This window comes from Rhodnius prolixus, unplaced genomic scaffold (assembly GCF_049639745.1).
Source record: "Rhodnius prolixus isolate KJV_2025 unplaced genomic scaffold, Rpr scaffold_17, whole genome shotgun sequence".
NCBI classification, from domain to species: domain Eukaryota; kingdom Metazoa; phylum Arthropoda; class Insecta; order Hemiptera; family Reduviidae; genus Rhodnius; species Rhodnius prolixus.
In genome coordinates this window covers 718,754-736,389 of record NW_027411626.1, presented here as the reverse complement: position 1 = coordinate 736,389, position 17,636 = coordinate 718,754, and the positions used below count along the sequence as shown (strand labels likewise).

The 17,636-nt window shown below is 32.9% G+C and overlaps 1 protein-coding gene across 1 annotated transcript in view; it reads right to left on the bottom strand.

Annotated features, from left to right (window-relative positions):
- The window catches only part of LOC141459678 (junctophilin-1-like), a 123,866-nt gene extending 112,039 nt beyond the window's left edge, over nt 1-11,827 (bottom strand). Inside the window, exon 1 of the mRNA XM_074139028.1 lies at nt 11,574-11,827. Within this exon, the coding sequence (XP_073995129.1) occupies nt 11,574-11,824 (251 nt within the window). The 5' untranslated portion in view covers nt 11,825-11,827. The remainder of the gene's footprint in view (nt 1-11,573) is intronic.
- Between the last annotated feature and the right edge of the window lie 5,809 nt (nt 11,828-17,636).

Here is a 17,636-nt window from a genome sequence, read left to right as displayed (position 1 = left end):
CAAAGGCTATCATTTGCCTCCTGGTAACTTACCCGGCTTTCCTGGCACAGGGATCAGAAGTCTCTGCAAATTTGATATAACCGCTTCTAGGTGTCCAGTCGCTTTCCCCACTTTTTTTGTGAGGGAGGAGGATGACTTATCCCAACTTCCAACACCTGATAACCATCCAGGGATCTCTGGAGACCCCATTTTCCAGAAAGGGAAGAAACACTCTGAACACTCCCTAATAGAAAATTAACATCCTTCCCCCCTCCTGGGAGAGGTGGTATGTTCTCCTCCATGGCCTTATAAATCCAAAAAGGAATTTAATTTGCTTCGTCATGAAGGAAATTTATTGATCGGAAGTGCTACGTAATTTACAAAAAAAAAGAAAATCCTTGACGTCAATTTCCCTACGAGAATGCAGTTTGAATGTTCGCGCCAGATTTCCCACCATAATACCATGGTTCAAAATAAAATAATCCATAATTTGAATTATTAGTTCGTATACACTGTGTAAATATTTACTTTGTAAATAACAAAATTCTTGTTTTTCTTTGATATAGGAATTTCGTTGTTGTTTTCAATCCAAATAACCTTGTTTAATTATTCATAAATAAACAGGGCGGTATTGACAGCTGGCTGGAAGACTAGCGGCGAAAGACGGTGACGTACTGAGAAGGCTTACAGGCAATTAGCCTACATTCTGCCATCCTTGACTTTCTCAAACAACTCTGAACAAACAGTTATTTTTATTGGATTTTCTTTTTCCACTTCAAAACTTATGGTGCTTCTCTTTCTAAAGCTAAGAAAAGCTATCGTTCAAGACATTATCAATTTCCAAAAAGCTACTTTAGTTCAAATTTTGAATTTCCCCTTACACATTTGGCAGTAGTAAATAATATTTTAGTAACACAAGGCTATAATAATGCACTTTAGAAAAAAGCCAATACACACTTCTCTTAGAATTGCCGAGTTTCTTAGAAGTCAAGTTTAAATGGAAATATTTTCGAATAAATACAGTAAATATATTTCTGTGCAATCAGTAGAACCACAAGATTGTAGATAATTGCTGGAATCGTTTTTTAAAAAAAAAATCGATGAGATTAGAAAAATCTTCTGCTAAGTGTGGTGGGGTAATCGATTTTCTTTGTTGACTCTATATTAGAATAGTATGTCTACATTTTCATGGTGGCTTTACGTCCACAACTACCAATTAGGTGTCGCGGACGGAGGCGATTAGCAAACATACTTAACCAAAAATTTTCTTTTATTAACCACATAAAATAAAATCCAAGGCTTAGACCGGGGGGAATCAAACCCACTAAACCAACAATACATCTTAGCATTGCGGGTCTAGCCTATAATCGCCTAATATACTTTACTATAAATTTCTCATATTAACCATTAAATAAAATCCAAGGCTAAGACCGGGGGGAATCAAACCCACTAAACCAACAATACATCTTAGCAATGCGGGTCTAGCCTATAATCGCCTAATATACTTTACTATAAATTTCTCATATTAACCATTAAATAAAATCCAAGGCTTAGACCGGGGGGAATCAAACCCACTAAACCAACAATACATCTTAGCATTGCGGGTTTAGCCTCTTAACCGCTGGACTAATCGTGGCGCCTTCTATATCAGAATATGTTTATTTTTATTTTTTAATTTAAGGCGCGTCAATAACTGAGAACATTGGCGCCTGGAGTATTTTTTTTTTCAGTGCAATGCCGGTCTCCGGATAGTGTTCTGTCGTTACAGGTAACACTGTCCATCGCCGGACAGAGAGCTGTAAGAAACTTCTAGGAAGAGAGAAATTTAGTGAGCTAAATACTCCCTAAAAAACTTGATACTTGAAGTTTATGACATCCCTGACCGATTTTAGACTTTCGTGCATTATCAGAGGTTGATTAAGTTTGGTCTAAAAACTTCAAGTTCACTCATGTTTCTTCCAAATTTTGCTGACTGAGTGAGGGAGATTGCATGATGTGTTTTGTACTTTAACCAAAATGCTTATAAATCGTATTTATTTTATACTTGTGTTTTCTGCTTAAATTCGCCCCCTCTCACCGTATAAAATATACAACTCCAAGTTAGCGGCTAAACCTAACTCCCACTCTTCCATTTTACCTTCTTGGAAAATCGCAGCGTTAGAGAAGTTACCTCTCCAGAAAGAAAGCAGGATGTTTAATATCTTGAAGAATAAGGAAGTGATTTTGGACGCGCGTGATTTACATCACACGACTCTCTCTCTCTAGGTGGATTGAATTGTGGGGGGGAAGCTGTAGCGGCTTTATAAGTAGGCCATCGGCTAGAAACAGCTAGATCTATTCTGGTCATAGCGTAGTGCCAACTCTAGCCGGCAGGTAGTGTGCCACACTATATCCTACTCTATCAAACTATTACTTTAGTTTATTTACAAGAACAAAGAACAAAAATTCTACTGTGAAACATTCACGCTACACTTCCACCCTTGTCTGATTTCCTTATTCTTATAATACTTCCTGCTCGTCACAAAAAAATAAAATAAAAATCACTTTCTGGAATGGTTACACGAAGTGAACCTCATTACGTTTCGAGTGAATATTCTATTTCGAAAGTTTGTTACGAATCCCACTTCCTTTTACTAGAAATTAAAGTAACGAAATGCCTATTTTTTCAGGCGGGGCTTTACGTCCAACTACCAATTAGGTGACCTGGACAGAGGCGACTAGCAAACATACTTTACTGTAAATTTCTCATATTAACCATTAAATAAAATCCAAGGCTTAGACCGGGGGAATCAAGACCACTAAACCAACAATACATCTTAGCATTGCGGGTCTAGCCTATAACCGCTCGGCTAACATGGCGCCTCAGAAATTAGATTAAAGTCGAACTATTTCTTTGACATCAATAACGAATTAAACACTTTATTGAGCGGAAACTTCCAAGTAGAGATAGAATAAAAGGCGAACAGTTACACAGCATCAAATTTATCTTCAAAAAAAACTAAGGATAGAAACTGTTTTTTAGTTTATCTTCCAAAGAAGACAGCATAGTCTTCTAGTTATTTAGTATAAGATTGTATGCCCGATTTGGTATTAAGTATGGAGAAAAAGTTAGGCAGTCGGCCAACTTTGATAACCAAGTGATAAATTGACGGAAATAGATTTCTGAGAAAGAAATCTTTAGAAGCTTCCAAAGATGAAAGATGTACCGAGAGTCAGGAAGAGAAAGGAGTTATAAAGAATAAGAAGAGTAGTTGGGGTAAGATGGACTGGAAAAAAAAAAAACTTCGTTCCAAACAAGAAGTGAAAGAACTCCCCGTAAGTGGGCCTTAGGAGAGCGCCTGGGAGTAGAAGTTAGATGGAGCATAAGTTCTTAGGGTTGCATGGAAATCAGGAGTTCAGATTTAAATTTCAGCTCTGGTCAAAAAAGAATTACTGAAACAATTCTTCAGCAGTTTCAGGTATTGTGTTTTCCCAAAGACGCCAAGTTCCAATAAAAACACGTGGCACTTGCAAAAGGAAAATTTACATCAAAGTAACACATTAAAAAATAGTAAAGTAATTGCCTATTTTTTCAGGCGGGCTTTACGTCCAACTACCAATTAGGTGTCGTGGACGGAGGCGACTAGCAAACATACTTTACTACAAAATTCTCATATTAACCATTAAATAAAATCCAAGACCTAGACCAGGAGAATCGAACCCACTAAACCAACAATACATGTTAGCATTGCGGGTCTAGCCTATAACCGCTCGGCTATCGTGGCGCCCAAGTAACTCATTATAATTTCTGTTTATGTTCCTCCAACTAGAAATCTTGGTCAGACAATGCATACTCTATCGCATCAGCAAGTGCCCACTATATAGCGCTACAAACTCAAGTGTTGTAAACTTAAAAAAAACCCTAGATAAACAAGTAGAAGTCGCTGCAATCCCATTAAGACCCCACCCAAACCAATGAAGGGAGAAATTTGGGAAAATATGAATTTTGAGTTTCGAAAAACTCACTTTTTTTAAAGCTATTTCCGGTAAAACCTTAGTTTAAAATTAGACAATTTTTTTTTTTTTTTTAAAGTCACGATTTCAATTACTTCCTGTTTTAAGCAGTAAGAGAAAGTACAAATTTTAGAAAAACTAAATCAAATTATTCTTAAAACCGTTAGCTCATGTTTTAATAATGAACATTAACCAAATTAGTCCTAGATCCTACATTACAGAATGTTAATACAATCAGTGAACTTTAGTCACCTGTTATCGATTTAGGTTCATCGATATATTACAAACATGTATATAATGCATGATGTAGTTACGGTTATCATCAAGGTTAGGCTAGGTGACTCAATGAATTATTAATTGTTAGGAACTAGATCGTCAGTCTAGTTTTATTTTGTTCTGTATTGTTCTGTTTGTGTTAGTGCAATCGAAGGAGGCTGTGAATTGATATATATTGTTTGTATTATTGTATATATACATATTTATTAATTTTTTTACAGGAAGTGTGATCGTGTGAAAAAAAATGAAAATTTTTAATTGTATCCTCACCGGAAGTAGATGTTTTGAGGTACTTTAAACACGCCAAAACATGTTCTTATAATATGTATAATACGAGCGTATAATACACGTGGTCTATATATGTGTACGTATGTGTGCAAAAGACCAAAAAATTGGAACTCAGTTTGGGTTCAATTATTGTTTTCTAATAAGGCGCCACGATAGCCGAGCGGTTAATAGACTAGACCCGCAATGCTGAGATGTATTGTTGGTTTAGTGGGTTCGATTCCCCTGGTCTAGGTCTTCGATTTTAATTAAAGTTTAATATGAGAAATTTAAGAGTAAAGTATGTTAGGCGGTTATAGGCGAGACCCGCAATGCTAAGATGTATTGTTGGTTTAGTGGGTTCGATTCCCCTGGTCTAGGTCTTCGATTTTAATTAAAGTTTAATATGAGAAATTTAAGAGTAAAGTATGTTAGGCGGTTATAGACTAGACCCGCAATGCTAAGATGTATTGTTGGTTTAGTGGATTCGATTCCCCTGGTCTAGAGGCCTTGGATTTTATTTAATGTTTAATATGAGAAATTTAATAGTAAAGTATGTTTGCTAGTCGCCTCTATCCACGAAACCTAATTGGTAGTTTGGGACGTAAAGCCCGCCTGAAAAAATAGGCGATTACTTTACTTTGTTTTCTAATACTCAGGTTTTGTTATTACCGTTTCATACAACATGGACTTCAACTATCAATTTAATGTCAATTTCTAATTCAGATATTCACAACAAATGCAAAATGTTTGTGTTACGCAAAACTGTAAAATCAACGACTAAAACGACTTCCAGGCTTTTTAAGGGTAAATTTTAACAACAATTAAATTTTAACAACAGTTTTAAGGGTAAATTTTTAAGTAAAGCTTAAAGACAATTTTTGGGGGTCATAAAAAAAAAAAACTTGTTTCAAAACTTAAACGATATTCACCTAACACAGTTTACGTAATTATTATTATGACACTTGGAGTTTTTACTAATGAAAAAAGTTCTAATATTAGCTACGTTTACCTTAAAGGTACCATTTTCGGAAAGGTAGAAATTACGGTCAGTGAATTTATAGCAAAATTTAAATAACAATATTTATTGTTTATTAATTATTTAAGATTTGTTAAATCCATAAATTACATTTGAAATAGCTCCGTTTAAAGAAAATCTTCCCCAAAAAAATATGGCCTTAATCAAATTTCCCTGGATAAATCTTTGTAGAATTACCGAGTTTAAGAAAACTCTTACTTCCTGTTACAAGCGATAAAGGAAATTTTAATATCCTTTATGCCTATTTTAAAAAAAATTTCTTCTAATTCTGTTGAAGAAATGGCTTTGGTTCATGCCCTTTTAAATTGTTTTTACTTATTTTCTTAAAGTGACAATAATTAAAATTAAATTAGAAAATTAATTAAATTAAAACGTCCTAATTCGTTAGAATCCTATCCCAATATAAAGGACGATTCACCCTGGGCCCCCCCTTTAAAAAAAAACAAACCATGGTTTTAATTAGTTAACAAATTAGAGAAAACGGATCAGTACTAACTCCAGTGGTGCGGACACAGGGATTACCAGATAGATACCCTTCTAATTAAATGTTTAGGATAACCTGCTATCCATAAACCTTCCTCTATATCTCTTACTATTCAACAACCACAATTAAAATAATCAACAACAAACTACCAATATTTATAATAAAGTATATTTATAATGATACCAATTTTTAATAAAGAATTTTAATTTACCTAATTTATTTATTTAAATTAAACGGCTATTGGTAAATAAATAAATTACGAGAGCCAATCAATAAATTAAGAGACAATAGGAAAACAAGCTTTATTAATAAACAATATGATACCTTCAATAGCATAAGTTGGCAATCTTGTTAGCAATTTTTTTTATTCAAGGGACTTCAACGGATATTTCCATTGAAATATTGATATCGAAAATTTGACTATTTCAGTACTTCCTTAGCTACTTAAAATAATAATAATAAAAATAGCAATAATACTAATAATAATACTAATAACAATACTAACGATTCCAAAAATAATAATAACAATAATAATAATAATTAGTTATATTAAAACACATTCAGTGCTTGCTAAAGATATTGATGATTTTGCATATACTACAGTTTACAGTTTACACAATCATGAATCATCCCTCATCATCATCAACATTCATTGATGAATAAACAAGAAATGTGGCGCCGCAATGGTTGGACTGTTTTGGTAAACAAAGGTAAAACGGGGTTTGATTTAATGTGGTATGTTTAAAAAAAAAATCATCAAAGAAAAAATATTGTGAGATGATGGAAAAATTTTGATGAGAAAAATGAGAAATTACCGTCGACTTTCTTTAAGTGTAAGAAAAAACTGTTTTTTAAGGGGGAGGGGGAACGTCATAACCTTTAAATAGGTTTTATTAATTTGATGACATTTTAGATAACACTATGTAAACTATCTTACTCATTCAATAAGAGTAGTGGTGAGAAGGAAGTAATTTATTAACCACTGATGATGGACGATACCATGAAACCGGTAAGAGAAACAAAAAAAAAAACATGCGTTCTACGACGAATACAAAAAAAATTAATAGCTCTTAGCAACAATAAGTAAAGTAAAGTAATCGCCTATTGTTTCAGGCGGGGCTTTACGTCCAACTACCAATTAGGTTTCGTGAACAGAGGCGACTAGCAAGCATACTTTACTATAAAGTTCTCATATTAACCATTAAATAAAATCCAAAGCCTAGACCCCGGGGGAATCGAACCCACTAAACCAACAATACATTTTAGCATTGCGGGTCTAGTCTATAACCGCCTAACACACTTTACTATAAATTTCTCATATTAAACATTAAATAAAATCCAAAGCCTAGACCCCGGGGAATCGAACCCACTAAACCAACAATACATCTTAGCGTTGCGGGTATATAGCCTCTAACCGCTCAGCTAAACGTGGCAACAATAAGTATAAGTAGCTATAGAATTACAGTAGACTGTAAAACTTGGAGACTTGAGATCACATTGTCTCGGAGATTATTGACCTCAAGCTCCCATCTTTTTCTCCCGCCAATGTTAATGAAATTCTTTATTTATTATTTAGCAAAAATAGTAGATTTTTTTTTTTTTTAAATAAATCTTTGCGACAGACATATTATAAAAATAAATAAATGCAACACAAGATCATGAACGCATGTGAAGTTGTACTTACATACCTGAACTGCAATTAGCAAATTAACTCAAAGAAATTGGATTTTCGAAAACAAATTATTCTCTTATTAATAATAAAGGAGATATTAAAAAATAAAAATTGTCCATCCTAATAAAGACATAAAAAAAAATAGTAGTAAAAATACCACAACATAAATTTAATCGTTCAATTAAATTTGGAAAGTTAGTTGAAGCTTGCAGATGTTGAAGCTTATCGATCGTTGAAAGAGACAGGACCCAGGGTCACTGGCTATTAAAGAGATAAGAAGAATGCTTCTTGTCCAACACGATAACCACACTAAGCATTTCAATAACATTCAATTGCAGACCCATTCAGAGCTTTTTTGTTTTGCTTTTTTTTTACGCGTATTTATCTATCAATACTGCTTACTAGCAGGGCGGAAATAAACTTACGCGATATACTCTTCCTGTAATTATTATTTTGGATTTTTAATTGGATACATTTTCTGCATCATGTCATAGACCTTTCTCTCACTCTGTTGCAGTTAAACTGCAGGTATTCGTAGAAGAGATTACACCGGAAGTGTTCGTTCCGTTTTCAGGTCTCCTGAGTTCGAAGAAGTAAGTGACTTCCCATTGGTAGGTGTGTTTATGCGTGTATTCACTTAGAAACAAAATGTTACCGTTTGATAAATCGTTCAGGTGCTAATTTACGACGCTACAATATGGTTTTGGGTCAAAATCGATCAATATCGGAAGTACCACTTTATAGAATTTTCTGTAAAAATAAATCTATGATTTTCAATAAAATTTTCCTATTAGTTGCATACACGTAGAACAGTAAGTTTTACTATTAAACTAAGGATTCAAGATTGGCGAGTAAGCGGTCTAAATAAAAACAACAACTCGTCTTTTTGCCAACGTCTCGACAAATATATTGTCCTCTTCAGGGCCTGGATATTACAAATACACAAATATAAACAATTTAGAGATTCATTAACACCGAAAATCAGTAAAAAATCAGTAATATAAAAATAAAATACAATAAATTCTTTATAATTATCGAAAATAGCCACTTTATTTTCACTGTTTGTATTACTGATTTTCTGTGTTACTGAATCTCTAAATTGTTTATATTTGTAATATCCAGGCCCCTGAAGAAGACAATATATTTGTCGAAACGTTGGCAAAAAGACGAGTTGTTGTTTTTATTTGGACCGATTCCTCACCAATCTTGAATCCTTAGTTTAATAATTTACGGTCACGAAGCCCCTATATATTCATATTTATTTTTAAATATTTTCCCTTAGAAAATTCGATTAAGGCTTGACCAAAAGTGTGAATTACCAACACAGATGAAAAACCGCAATCTCTTGGAAAATTGTTGTTTTTTTCTCTCTCTCGGAAAAACTCGTTTAGTAAACTAAATTTAGTAAAATTTGACAAGAAATTAAGATCTTTAGGATTGCAGTAGGAAGCCCAGTTTAAAAAAAAGAAAAGAAAAAAGAAATACAGCTTTCCACCTCTGAAAATACTGAATTGATAAATTAAAAATATTTTCCAAGGAATGAGGTTTCATTACAAAATCAAAAAAAAAAAAAAAACTTCTTATTGGCAAGTCTATCTCAATTCCTGTGACTTGTAAACACGTAAACTCTGACTGGACATGATGACTAAAATGTTCTTAGACGTTTTGACATTTTTGCTTTTAAGAAGTACTTCTAAGCTAGACAATCATTGACTTGAAACAAGACCTACATTCCTATATTACAATGGCACTATTTCTGCTAATATAAAGTGGACAAGCCTCGTACAAAGTATAAGTAAAGCAATGCCTATTATTTCAAGCAGGCTTTAGAAGCTTAACTTCCAAATTAGGTGTTGTGGAAGGAGGCGATTAGCAAACATACTTTACTGTAAATTTCTCATATTAACCATTTGATAAAATCCAAGGCCTAGACCGGGGGAATCGAATCCACTAACCAACAATACATCTTAGCATTGCGGGACAAGCCTACAAACGCCTTACATACTTTACTACAAATTTCTCATATTAAACATTAAATAAAATCCAAGACCTAGACCAGGGGAATCGAACCCACTAAACCAACAATACATCTTAGCATTGCGGGTCTAGCCTCTACCGCCTAACATACTTTACTATAAAGTTATCATATTAACCATTAAATAAAATCCAAGGCCTCTAGACAACAGGGAATCGAATCCACTAAACCAACAATACATCTTAGCATTGCGGGTCTAGCCCCTAACCGCTCGGCTATCGTGCAGCCTAGTACGTATTAGATTATTTCCAGTCTAATAAAACATGAAGAATTCGCCCTAGAAAAATGATTATGAGTGATTGGGGGAGGAGGATCAATCGAAAGTACAATTGTTCCTTCCAAAAATTCCTTACTAAAATAATAGTAATAACCAAATATAATAACAAGAAAACTAAGTGGTTTACGTAACTGAGTCCGTGAAAAATTCCAGGTTCGAATCCTAGCTACCTTCCCCTTAGTTTCTTTTCCTGTGAGCTTCTTACACTACAGAACACTGCCCAGAGACCGGCAGTGCACTGATAAAAGCTCTTCAATAATTGACGTGCTTTAAATTAAAAATAAAAGAAAATAAAAGAAAAATAAATAAACAATATTTTTAATCAATTCTCTCAAATTATTAAAAAACCCAAAAATTTTAAAATTAAATAATAACTAATGATATTTTAAAAAAAAAATTAATTAATAAATAAATAAAAGGAAAAATATTACAGGAGGCTGTGAAATTCCTTGAATGAATAGTGCCATTCAAGGGAATATAAAGTTGCTGACGCAACTCCTAGACTTGGGACAAACGGGAGATATCAATGAATGAGTATTTACTCAGAAGGGTTTTATTGCTAGTTATTTGTTTTTAAATAATTTTTAATTTTATTACTATTAAAGAAATGTAGACATCGTGTTATTTAATTATTTTTTTTTTTAATTATTTAAGAGTAAGTTAAAAAATGTTATTTTGTTAAAAATTTTTTAAAAGTAAAATTGCTCAAAAGATTAACTGATTTTAAAATTGTATTTTTTTTTTTTTTCCAAAATTCGGACTAAAGAATAACGGATAATTGTACCACTTAATTCGAAAAAGAACAAAGGATTATCGGCGCTTTTCATTTTTTATCCTATTTTCTGTAGTGTTCTAAAATTTTTGAGATTAATTTGAGATTTTTTTTTTTTTTTTTAAATATTAAGAACCGCGCGGAATAGCTAGTGTAGCTAAAAGTTAAAAATAAAGGAATGTATCATATGCTACTAAAACGGGCTCTTAGCGAATCTCAAGGTTGCCACAGACCCATAGATTCTCAAATTTTTTTTTTAAGTATTCTCTTCAATAAATGATTTTTTTTAATGATTAATTTTATTAATTTTAATCATTTAAATTGCAATTTTTTCTTTTTCTTTTAATAATTGAAAATAGAGCGTATTCTAATCTAGGGTTGAAAAAAGTAAAGAAATAATTCGACATGAAAATTAAATAGATTATAAGAAAAATTAAAGATAGTCTTTAAATAACAGCAAAATTTCAAAAAATATTGATGGATTTTTCTGAGATTTTTTTTTTTGTCAAGGATTAAGAATGGATTTCTTTTTATGGATTCAAATATTTTTAAAGGTCAAAGATTTTGGATGATCCTATAAAAAATAAAAAGTGAAGGAATCCCTATAGTTTTGAAGGTGAGGTTGCAAGAATGGTTGCAGAAGAATGGAGGCCATGTTATCCCCCTTCAAGAGCATATGACCTCGTCCCCCTCTTCCTACTCCTCCCCCACAAAAAAAAGGGAATAGAAAAATGAAAAATTAAAAAAAAAAAAAAAAAAAAAAAAAAATGATATACACTTACCTCGGCCAAATGTAGACACCGGAAACCTCAAAACCATAATGCCATGATCCAGAATAGGCACCCTGTCCTTTTGGCCCGGTGCATACACCATGTCCATGGGCTTTACCATCTTCCCAACCGCCAAGAAATGTCCCACCATCGTCAAAATCAAATCTACCACCGTTCATTGTTGCCGATTTAGAGATAGCGGTACCGGTAGCGCCGGCCGGTGTTGAATCTTCCACAGTACCGCCGCTTTGTGTTGTTGCCATTATCTAGAAAAAATTTGTTGGCCTATTTTTCCGGTTTGCTTTTTTTTTTTGAGAGAGAGAGAGAGAGGGGGGGAATATATTTTGAGTATTTTCTATTTTTCTTTTTTCTCTCGTATAATTGATCACAGACACTCCTCTCTTTTTTTTCTCTTTTCCACCACTTTCTCACGCTCAAAAGTTTTCTCGATCGCTTCGCTCACTCCCTCTCACTCATCACACTCACACTCTCTTTCCCTTTTTCTTTTTTTTAAAAAAATAAAAAAAAAAAAAAAAAAACCTCCCCGCCTCACTGGACACGAACTACCGTCATACTAACCGGGCATATCCCCACCACTAAAACATCGCTCTCCTTATGTTCCTAGGTGGGGATGATCGTTGTTAGCCATCACTCGTACACGTATCCATACGAACTTACACACAACTAAAAAAAATTTTTTTTTTTTTAAATATATTTTTATATTTATTCATATAAATATATAAAAAAAACCCTTAAAATTTCCTCTTCCCCCCCCTTTCCCTGCTATTTACTACACACACTCCCACGCACTCGCGATTCTTAAAGACTGTCTTTACTTTTTCTTTTTTTTTAACATTAAAAAAAAATAAAGAAATAAAAATGGCCGTGCGGATGTTACTGCGACTGAATAGAAGAAGCTATATATACATATAAAATATAAAAGTCCCAAGTGTGTAAGCTAGTAGCCTTGTGGCGTTTGTATGTTCGACTGTAAGGCTGGCAACTGGGATGCCCACATTGCTGGCATAATGCTGAACCCACAATGCGCATGTCCTGTTTATACTTAGATGGCACCACCTTACAACCCTCTATGCTAAAATCGCTTCTAAAATTTAATGTTAACGTTTTAAATTTTTTTTATTTTTATATCCAAATTATAGTCATTTTTTTTATTTTTTAAGTGAAAGCAAATTGTGCTGATTTTTTATATCGAGTTTTCATCTCTATTGTCTGCATGTCTACTATCTGTCTAACTTTTGTCTAGTCTATTTTTATTATCTATCTGAATACCAGAATTTGTATGTTATCCATCTGATTCTCTATCTGTCTAGTCTCGGTTTGCCAATCAATCTTTCTGTCAATCTACCGGTCTATTTATCTATATATCGGTTTGCCAATCTATCTTTCTGACTATCTATCGGTCTGTCGATGTATAGATTTGCAAATCTATCTTTTACGTTTACCTGCACAATTGTGCAAAGTTGCAGCTTTCTATCGGTATTTATGAAGAAGATATAAGCTGATAAGGATTGAGACTTTTCCATTTGCTTCAAATTACGAATTGCAATAACTCCTATTCTATTGGTATTATCGCTGCGAAATTGTGTACAATTATAGTACACGTTTACCTCTACAATTGTGCTCAATTGCAGCAGCTTTCTAGCGGTATTTCTGAAGAAGATATAACCTGATAAAGTTTGGGAGTTTTACATTTGTTTCAAAATTCGAATTGCTATAACTCCTATTCTATTGGTGTTATCTCTGCGAAACTGCGTACAATTATAGTACTCGTTTACCTCTACAATTGTGCTCAATTGCAGATTTATATCGGTATTTTTTAAGAAGATATAAGCTAATAAATTTTGAGACTTTTACATTTGCTTCAAATTTCGAATTGCTATAACTCCTATTCTATTGGTGTTATCTCTGCGAAACTGCGTACAATTATAGTACTCGTTTACCTCTACAATTGTGCTCAATTGCAGATTTATATCGGTATTTTTTAAGAAGATATAAGCTAATAAATTTTGAGACTTTTACATTTGCTTCAAATTTCGAATTGCTATAACTCCTATTCTATTGGTGCTATCTCTGCGAAACTGCGTACAATTATAGTACTCGTTTACCTCTACAATTGTGCTCAATTGCAGATTTATATCGGTATTTTTTAAGAAGATATAAGCTAATAAATTTTGAGACTTTTACATTTGCTTCAAATTTCGAATTGCTATAACTCCTATTCTATTGGTGTTATCTCTGCGAAACTGCGTACAATTATAGTACTCGTTTACCTCTACAATTGTGCTCAATTGCAGATTTATATCGGTATTTTTTAAGAAGATATAAGCTAATAAATTTTGAGACTTTTACATTTGCTTCAAATTTCGAATTGCTATAACTCCTATTCTATTGGTGTTATCTCTGCGAAACTGCGTACAATTATAGTACTCGTTTACCTCTACAATTGTGCTCAATTGCAGATTTATATCGGTATTTTTTAAGAAGATATAAGCTAATAAATTTTGAGACTTTTACATTTGCTTCAAATTTCGAATTGCTATAACTCCTATTCTATTGGTGTTATCTCTGCGAAACTGCGTACAATTATAGTACTCGTTTACCTCTACAATTGTGCTCAATTGCAGATTTATATCGGTATTTTTTAAGAAGATATAAGCTAATAAATTTTGAGACTTTTACATTTGCTTCAAATTTCGAATTGCTATAACTCCTATTCTATTGGTGTTATCTCTGCGAAACTGCGTACAATTATAGTACTCGTTTACCTCTAAAAATGTGCTCAATTGCAGCTTTCTATCGGTATTTTTGAAGAAAATATAAGCTGATAAATTTTGAGACTTTTACATTTGCTTCAAATTTCGAATTGCTATAACTCCTATTCTATTGGTGTTATCTCTGCGAAACTGCGTACAATTATAGTACTCGTTTACCTCTACAATTGTGCTCAATTGCAGATTTATATCGGTATTTTTTAAGAATAAGCTAATAAATTTTGAGACTTTTACATTTGCTTCAAATTTCGAATTGCTATAACTCCTATTCTATTGGTGTTATCTCTGCGAAACTGCGTACAATTATAGTACTCGTTTACCTCTACAATTGTGCTCAATTGCAGATTTATATCGGTATTTTTTAAGAAGATATAAGCTAATAAATTTTGGGATTTTTACATTTGCTTCAAATTTCGAATTGCTATAACTCCTATTCTATTGGTGTTAACTCTGCGAAACTGCGAACAATTATAATACTCGTTTACCTCTAAAATTGGGATCAATTGCAGCTTTCTATCGGTAATTCTGAAGAAGATATAAGCTGATAAAGTTAGAGAGTTTTACAATTGCTTCAAATTTCGAATTGCAATAACTCGTATTCTATTGGTGTTAACTCTGCGAAACTGCGAACAATTATAATACTCGTTTACCTCTAAAATTGGGATCAATTGCAGCTTTCTATCGGTAATTCTGAAGAAGATATAAGCTGATAAAGTTAGAGAGTTTTACAATTGCTTCAAATTTCGAATTGCAATAACTCGTATTCTATTGGTGTTAACTCTGCGAAACTGCGTACAATTATAGTACTCATTCACTTCTACTGTTGTGCTCAATTGCAGCTTTCTATCGGTATTTTTGAAAAAGATATAAGCTGATAAAGTTTGAGAGTTTTACATTTGCTTCAAATTTCGAATTGCTATAACTCGTATTCTATTGGTGTTAACTCTGCGAAACTGCGTACAATTATAGTACTCATTCACTTCTACTATTGTGCTCAATTGCAGCTTTCTATCGGTATTTTTGAAAAAGATATAAGCTGATAAAGTTTGAGAGTTTTACATTTGCTTCAAAATTCGAATTGCTATAAATCCTATTCTATTGGTGTTATCTCAGCGAAACTGCGTACAATTATAGTACTCGTTTACCTCTACAATTGTGCTCAATTGCAGCTTTCTATCGGTAATTCTGAAGAAGATATAAGCTGATAAAGTTTGAGAGTTTTACAATTGCTTCAAAATTCGAATTGCTATAAATCCTATTCTATTGGTGTTATCTCAGCGAAACTGCGTACAATTATAGTACTCGTTTACCTCTACAATTGTGCTCAATTGCAGCTTTCTATCGGTAATTCTGAAAAAGATATAAGCTGATAAAGTTTGAGAGTTTTACATTTGCTTCAAAATTCGAATTGCTATAAATCCTATTCTATTGGTGTTATCTCAGCGAAACTGCGTACAATTATAGTACTCGTTTACCTCTAAAATTGGGATCAATTGCAGCTTTCTATCGGTAATTCTGAAGAAGATATAAGCTGATAAAGTTAGAGAGTTTTACAATTGCTTCAAATTTCGAATTGCAATAACTCGTATTCTATTGGTGTTAACTCTGCGAAACTGCGTACAATTATAGTACTCATTCACTTCTACTGTTGTGCTCAATTGCAGCTTTCTATCGGTATTATTTAAAAAAATATAAGCTGATAAAGTTTGGGAGTTTTACAATAGCTTCAAATTTCGAATTGCTATAAATCCTATTCTATTGGTGTTATCTCTCCGAAACTGCGTACAATTATAGTACTCGATTACCTCTAAAATTGTGCTCAATTCCAGCTTTTTATCGGTATTTTTGAAGAAGATATAAGCTGATAAAGTTTGGGAGTTTTACATTTGCTTCAAAATTCGAATTGCTATAAATCATATTCTATTGGTGTTATCTCTGCGAAACTGCGTACAATTATAATACTCGTTTACCTCTAAAATTGTGCTCAATTGCACCTTTCTATAGGTATTTTTGAAGAAGATATAAGTTGATAGAGTTTGGTAGTTTTACAATAGCTTCAAATTTCGAATTGCTATAAATAATACTCTATTGGTGTTATTTCTGCGAAATTGTGTACAATTATAGTACTCGTTTACCTCAACAATTGTGCTCAATTTCAGCTTTCTATCGGTATTTTTGAAGAAGATATAAGCTAATAAAGTTTGGCAGTTTTACATTTCCTTCAAATTTCGAATTGCTCTAACTCCTATTCTATTCTTGTTAACTCTGCGAAACTGCGTACAAATATAGTACTCGTTTACCTCTAAAATTGGGATCAATTGCAGCTTTCTATCGGTAATTCTAAAGAAGATATAACCTGATAAAGTTAGAGAGTTTTACATTTGCTTCAAATTTCGAATTGCTATAACTCCTATTCTACTGGTATTATCTCTGCGAAACTGCGAACAATTATAATACTCGTTTACCTCTAAAATTGGGATCAATTGCAGCTTTCTATCGGTAATTCTGAAAAAGATATAAGCTGATAAAGTTAGAGAGTTTTGCAATTGCTTCAAATTTCGAATTGCAATAACTCGTATTCTATTGGTGTTTTCTCTGCGAAACTGCGTACAATTATAGTACTCATTCACTTCTACTGTTGTGCTCAATTGCAGCTTTCTATCGGTATTATTTAAAAAAATATAAGCTGATAAAGTTTGGGAGTTTTACAATAGCTTCAAATTTCGAATTGCTATAAATCCTATTCTATTGGTGTTATCTCTCCGAAACTGCGTACAATTATAGTACTCGATTACCTCTAAATTGTGCTCAATTCCAGCTTTTTATCGGTATTTTTGAAGAAGATATAAGCTGATAAAGTTTGGGAGTTTTACATTTGCTTCAAAATTCGAATTGCTATAAATCATATTCTATTGGTGTTATCTCTGCGAAACTGCGTACAATTATAATACTCGTTTACCTCTAAAATTGTGCTCAATTGCACCTTTCTATAGGTATTTTTGAAGAAGATATAAGTTGATAGAGTTTGGTAGTTTTACAATAGCTTCAAATTTCGAATTGCTATAAATAATACTCTATTGGTGTTATTTCTGCGAAATTGTGTACAATTATAGTACTCGTTTACCTCTACAATTGTGCTCAATTTCAGCTTTCTATCGGTATTTTTGAAGAAGATATAAGCTAATAAAGTTTGGCAGTTTTACATTTCCTTCAAATTTCGAATTGCTCTAACTCCTATTCTATTCTTGTTAACTCTGCGAAACTGCGAACAAATATAGTACTC